The 7,118-nt window shown below is 32.8% G+C and overlaps 1 protein-coding gene across 1 annotated transcript; it reads right to left on the bottom strand.

Annotated features, from left to right (window-relative positions):
- Positions 1-2,954: 2,954 nt before the first annotated feature.
- Positions 2,955-6,168, bottom strand: LOC142606548 (putative two-component response regulator-like APRR6). Its single transcript, XM_075777872.1, has 5 exons — positions 6,033-6,168; positions 4,047-4,196; positions 3,276-3,962; positions 3,049-3,125; positions 2,955-2,966 (listed from the first exon to the last, which is right to left on the bottom strand). Exons 1-5 carry the CDS (start codon positions 6,166-6,168, stop codon positions 2,955-2,957), a joined length of 1,062 nt encoding a protein of 353 aa, XP_075633987.1.
- Positions 6,169-7,118: the final 950 nt, after the last annotated feature.

The raw sequence follows: 7,118 nt of genomic DNA on the forward strand, positions 1-7,118 counted from the left end.
CTGATGAAGAGGCTTGAGGAACATGACCAACTGTAATTTCCAGCTGTTGGCTCCCATTGTTGAAATCTGTTGGAAAATTGCATTGAATGTTATCACCTGAAGTTATCTGCCAGGAATGATTCTGAACTGATGAAGAGGCTTGAGGAACATGACCAACTGTAGCTTCCAGCTCATTGGTGAAATCTGTTGGAAAAATTCCTTGAATGTGTGCATCACCTGAAGTTATCTGCCAGGAATGATTTTGAACTGATGAAGAGGCTTGAGGAACATGACCAACTGTAACTTCCAGCTGTTGACTCTCATTGGTGAAATCTTCTGGAAAATTGCCTTGAATGTTTGCATCACCTGAAGTTATCTGCCCTGGCACACATTCCAGCTCTTTGGCTGTCACAGTATAATCCATTGAAAACTGGTTCTGATTTGGTGAACTTAAAAGAGCATCCAATTCTTGAGTAAAATCTAACGTTTGATTTAATTCAGGAGTCACATTTGAGAACTGAAACATATCTTCTGAAATGTAGGTAGAAGGTGCATCTAGATTCATGTAACTCAAATTTTGTGAGTCCAAATTAGGTACTTGAACACTGCCATCTTCAAACTCAAGAGGCTGTTTCCCCTTTTCATTTCCGTTCATGCTAACATCATAAGGAAAATTATTTGCTTCCCTTACCTGGTTCAGCATTTGAAACTCTGCATTACTTTGTATCTGAACTCCATTGGTGGCACTGGACAGATATGAATTTGGATTAGTTTGTGTCTGAAATCCATTGGTGGCAGTGGACAGATATGAATTCAGATAAATTTGTGCCTGAACTCCATTGGTGGAAGTGGACAGATATGAAGTTGGATTAGTTTGTGTCTGAACTCGATTGGTGGCTGTGGCCAGATATGAAGTCGGATTAGTTTGTGTCTGAACTTCGTTGGTGGCAGTGGACAGATATGAGTTCAAATTAGTTTGTGTCTGAAATCCATTGGTGGCAGTGGACAGATATGAATTCGGATTATTTTGTGTCTGAACTCCATTGGTATGAGTGAACTGATATGGATTTGAATTGCCAGAAAGGCCCGTGTATCCAAAATACTGGTTGGGATTTCTAAGGTCATGATTGACAAGATTTCCAGCATACGGTCCCTGATTAGGCAAAATGTTTGGGGCAAATTGTGTTGTATTACCTCCACTTCTGAAATAAGAACTTCCATATCCCAACTGGGATGGAAAAGAACTCTGCTTCTCAAGTGATTGTGCCATTCCAGTTCTGTCATAGTATGATTTACTCACAGAAGGTAAATTAATTGTACCAACCTCGTTGATACGTTGTACTTGAGCTTTGTATTTCTGAGAGAAAGGAAAAGAGAAAAAAGGGAGGGGAGAGGGGGAAATCAGTGCTTCCACCAAAAAAATCACAAAGAAAAGAAAATGGATAAGAACTCTTAATCTTTTAAACCAATATCAAATTCAAAAGTAAAGAAAATATAGACAAAGTGAGTAGTGCCATTGTGATCAGTTTCCGTCGAAAAATCTATTAAAGCGTTAATTTCACAACTTATATGGCATGCTCCTTTCTTCCAGTGATATTGGGAAGAAAAGCATCGTGATAAGAATAGTTGCAAGCCACTTTGGAATCCAAATAAGAAGGAAAACAGGAAAAAGGAAAGAAAACAAGTAATGCTTGAGTACATAATGTTACAGCAAAAAAGGATTTAACAATTTCATGCTAGTACAAAGCCTCTTTTACTAAAATCTGTATTAAAAAAAAAATAATAAATAAAGATTCAAAGATTTTATGCAGATAGGAGATCTAAATCTTTCATGTTCCTTCTATCTGCTGCTTGTATATGATTCAAAGTTATAGTAACTAAAGTTATTTTAACACAGTTGAATAGACTTCTTGTGATTGATCTCAGCCATTATAAAAATGACTGCATGTACAAGTTACATTCTTTTATTTTATATACTAGGCCTTTTTTTTTGTTGCATGGGGAAAGTTTTATATACCAGCCCTTTTCTTGTCTATCTTTTTTTTTTTTTTTTTTTTTTTTTTTTTTTTTTTTTTTTTTTGAGAGAGAGTTTCAACCTATTGCGTCTACTTCTGATGATAGCTTTTTATCATCAGACTAAGACACAAAAACTCCAGATCTCTTAATCAACCATTAAAAACTTTACTAGTTGAGTTAATTGAAACGCACTATTTTCTTGTCTGTTTAAATATAAGACATGAACAATTATATTATTGCTGGCTTTTTATAGTCTATTCCCTTTATGTCCCCTGTCAATACTATCACGTTATAGCCTTAAATATGTACTCTCCATTTTCAAGATTAAATAATCAGGAAAAACTGGAAAAGTTAATAACAAGCTTTAATTTTGATCTTTAGTAAACTTCATTCGATAAATTTGAAGAGTTAAATTAATGTTTCAATTGCCAGTATTACTAGAAAAGTGGGATTTATTGCTTTTCAGGAGGAGATCCTGGCTGCTGTTTCGGTATACCATACAGAATGATGGTATCTTCAAAAAGAAGGAAAGAAAGAAATGAAAAGAGGTTCTGGAAAGGAGGTACATTGTGATAAGCAAGTTTACTTTTTACATGAAATAATGACTAAAAATAAAAATAACAACAACAACAACACTGCTATTGATGATGATGATGATAATAGTAATAATAGTGCACAATATCTTGTTTAGTGAAAAGAAGAAATGCATTATTTGCCAAAATAATTTATGCTGTGTAGCATTTTCACTTGAGGATTTAAGGGAAGAGGGTTTGGATGGGAGGCCCAAATCCAGACCCAATATTCACCAAGACTTTAAACAATGCAAAGGGGTTTCTAATCCTGGACTAATCTGTGATTTGAAATTCAATTCACATATAGATTAATAAATTCAAGTCCCAAATTAAATGCTGGTATAAAGTATTGGACTAATTTACCTTTACTATAATTCAACAATCACCTCACTTAATATACTGTAATGCATAAAATTTAATTTAGAGAAACTTATACAAAACATTTTTTTTTTCCTCTAATTTTCAAAAGTTGATAGAGAACCTGCAGATGACTTGCAACTTGGCGAATGGTCAAATTAGGCACCTTCATCAACTTTAGTATTGTTTTCGGACGAGCCTCTGTATCCAAAAAGAGAACAAGAAATTCACCAACTTTTCTTGGAGTTAAGCACAATGCAAGCAAAATAGCAAGTAGGATGAGGTAAAAACAGAATCAATTTGGAAATGACAAATCAATATATTAGACTGTTTTATAAAGTTTGATTTTACGTTTATCGCCTAGCAGGCTAAGGGCTGCTGTGAACTTGAGATGTAGCTCTGTGGTCCAAAGAAAACGTGCCTTTTTTGATGACCTATAGTTGCTATCTTTCCTTTGTGCCTCTTGCTCCTCAGGGGTTTTGATAGTAAAGAAACTTGTTGGTTCTGAGCTAAACTTAGCTCTCCTCTCTTGCTGTTTGTCTTCAATGTTAGAATATGATCTCAACATATTGGTTCCTCCTTGTTGATGGTCCTCTGAGATCTTCATCCTATCTTTGCAATTACATTGAGGTTCTCTTACTTGGTTTTCCTCAACAAAATTAGCTTCATGTTGAGGTTCTCTTACATAGTTTTCCTCAAACAAACTAGCTTCTGGTTCTATTTCCCAATTTTTTCCTTTTGGATCCATAGTTACTTGTTGGCCAATGTCACATGAGGCATTTCCATTGGCAGGGCTAGTGACACAACCTGCCTCTTTCATTTCAATACCTTGAGGGGATTGACCCTTTGAACTTATAAGGTTCACCTCTCTTTCAATGTTTTCTTTTTGGAATTCTTTCCTCAAATCTTTTCTCTTGCGATACGCGTGTTGCCATATGTATTTTAGATCCTCCAAAAGAACAGGCTTCTCAAGGAAATACCATGCGCCTTCAGATAGGGCTCTCTCTGCTACACTTAATCTTTTTTCAGAAGACATTACTGCATGGTATTCAATTCATATAAGTACTAATACATAAAACATTAAAAACCAAATAAGGAAGTTTAGTAAGATGAAAAACTTACAAATGATAGGAATTCTCTTCTTAAGTAGTACATCCAGAAAAGAAGGACGATCCATATCTGGCATTTTCATGTTTGCTATGACAAGTCTGAATCGATGCTCGTCTTCATGAATCATAGACAATGCCACGGCTGCTACTTCAGTGGTGGTAACTGAAAGTACAACAATATATATTGTTGGCATTTAGATTAACAAAGTGACAATGAATATTCATTGTAATAAATTTTCTAGAAAATTGTAAGAATAAAACTACATTCCAAGCACAAAATATACATTATCCTCATTCTGTCAATGTAAGACTAAAGAAAAATTTTAAGATGTAACGTTTACATAAACAAATTATGTACAAATGAATAAATAATAAAATGAAATGAGGATAAATGTATGTTGAAGCTTTTATTTTCACCTCTTTATATGCTTGACAAAGAGTAATTACTTTCCTCCAACTAAATCATACTAAACAAGCTGGCTAATTTTTATGTAAAAGTACTAAGATCAATGATACAAAGAATTATGCTGATAAAATAAATTATATGAAGAATTATGTAAAATTGGAATAGCGATTAAATCAAAGATATCCGATGTTCAATGTAGATTATGGCCATCTTCCTATAGAAAAACTAGAATAGGAAAAAGAAATCAAATTTCGAGAAAAAATTACAGACACATTATAATGTTATAGGGTTAAAACATCAAATTAACTATAACAGTCAGCAATAAACTAGGACAATATTTTTATGAAGAAATTTTGAGGGCCTATTTAGTTGTGTTGTTTAAACAATACAACATGTATTTCTATAAAACTCTTTCACCCATACGTATTTTCACAATACTTAAACGTTATTAGATCAATATTACCAAACGAACCCTAAACTACAAAACTAAATCATAAACAAAAATTAAACCTTTACCTAATTTTGACAGGGCTTGGGGTATAAAGGTTAACAATGTGAGAGAACTAAGTTTTTTAAATAACCAGGTCATCAATGAATCCATCTATGCCCAAGTATTTTTACCTGCATTGAAGAATTCTTTCTAAATTAGTCAAAATTTTCACTTTTTTTTAAAGATTTTTTTGTTGTGGGTAACCTTAATCTTTAAATAAATTAAAAAATGGGGGGAAAAGAGTTGGGCTAAGATTTGTCTTATTAATTTAATATATAGAATAAAAAATTATTAATTGTCATATACATGTCTCTATGATTGTGTGTTCGCGCTTGCACCAACATATGAATATTTATATTTATACAAATACACACTTAAACATTTCATACAAAGCCACCCTCTATGATTTTTATCTTTATATATTAAAAGAATTTAGAAAGTTAGTTATGAATTCAAAAAATGTCAAAAATACTCCTAATCTAATTAAATAATCCTTTTTCTTATAAATAAAATATAAGATTAAAATTATAATTCAACAAAATTCAATAACAAAAAACTATCAGAGAAACTTTTTTCCTAAAATTTAGCACACTCTCTATTTAACTATATCTATATACATTTGATTTTTTTTTTTCTTAAAAGCTAGTATACACTAAACCTAGCAATTTACTCATTTTCAAAATCCTAAATTTTAATTTCTTAAAATCCCCTTTTATGTGTAATTAATCTCACTAACAATAAACAAATTCAAATTGAAAAATTATATTAAACTCAAAAAAAAAAAAGGTGTCATCGCATGTGCGCAGCTTTGTGACGAGGCTAGTGTATATTATAGGTGTGCTTAACTTATTACTCATGTATTTTGCAACAGAAAATGAAGATAGAGTTCTGGTCTCTAATCAGAATTCAGAAATGAAGCATAAAATATTAAAACCGAATGAAAAACCAAAATCAGGAGGATAACAGACAAAAAGAACATGAAAATTAAAGTCATGACTTTGATTTATTTACTTATTTTTGCTAATGCATATACATAAAATAAATAAAAATAACAACTTTGATTGAAGCAAATATATGATGAATTAATATATTTCTACTTATACCCTTGAATGTATATTGTTCAAGCAGTGATGCAAGGTACATCAGAGAAGCAGTTTCATGATCCACCAAAAGAATATCAAGGCCGCGAGCAAAGTTAGGGACAGAACTAATCAGTTCATCACTACCCATTCCATCCATTTTCAAAAGAAAAAAGAAGGTGAAGGTGGTCAATTCAAGACTGAGAATTGAGAAAGTTACCAAACAGGTTTGTTTAGACCAAGAATGAAGCTCAAGCTCACAACAAAACTAAGAACAAGAAGAACTAGAAAATATTATATTAGACCAAGAAAGCTTAACCAGAGAGAGACTCAAAGAGGTGTAGATTGTAGAAATGGTGCTCTCACAACAAGGTGAAGGTGGCCAATTCAAGACTGGGAATTAAGAAACTTTGATCACCAAACAGGTTTGTTTAGAGTTTAGACTAAGAATGAAGCTCAAGCTCACAACAAATCTAAGAACAAGAACAACTAGAAAATGATATATTAGACCAAGAAAGCTTAGAACTGAGAGAGAGAGAGAGAGAGAGAGAGAGACTCAAAGAGGTGTAGATTGTAGAAATGGAGCTCAAAACTTGGTTTAAATGGAGAATCAGAATGGATCACTGTGCAACATTTTATTGGGGCCCAAAAATTAAGAAAATTTCGAGGGTAGTTAAAAAAGGAAATGCCTCTGTGGGCCACACCCCGACAGTCAATTGGGTTTGTGACACGTCACCACTGAGATTAAGACTTTGAGGGCAAAAAGGGAAACAGCATTTTTTTCACCACTCGTGTGTGTTAGAGAGGAGAGTCAAAGATTTGAGAACTGTTGACAGTTGAAAAACTAGCCCTGCCCATAGTATACTGAAAAAGATACATGCAAAACTGTTCCTACAACGTGGGTTTTAGCCCTTTAAACAAAGGCAAAAAAAAAAAAAAAAAAAAAAAATGCAATTTATCCCAATATTCTAATTTCTAAACAAGGCAAAATTTGTTTGCTCATGATTTATAATTTCATATCTGTTTAGTACATGATAGGAGAAGATCATTATCTGATTGATAAACTTACTATCTAAATTGTTTGACCATAATATTGGGAATATTGTTTCA

Source organism: Castanea sativa, chromosome 8 (assembly GCF_040712315.1).
Source record: "Castanea sativa cultivar Marrone di Chiusa Pesio chromosome 8, ASM4071231v1".
Lineage (NCBI taxonomy): Eukaryota > Viridiplantae > Streptophyta > Magnoliopsida > Fagales > Fagaceae > Castanea > Castanea sativa.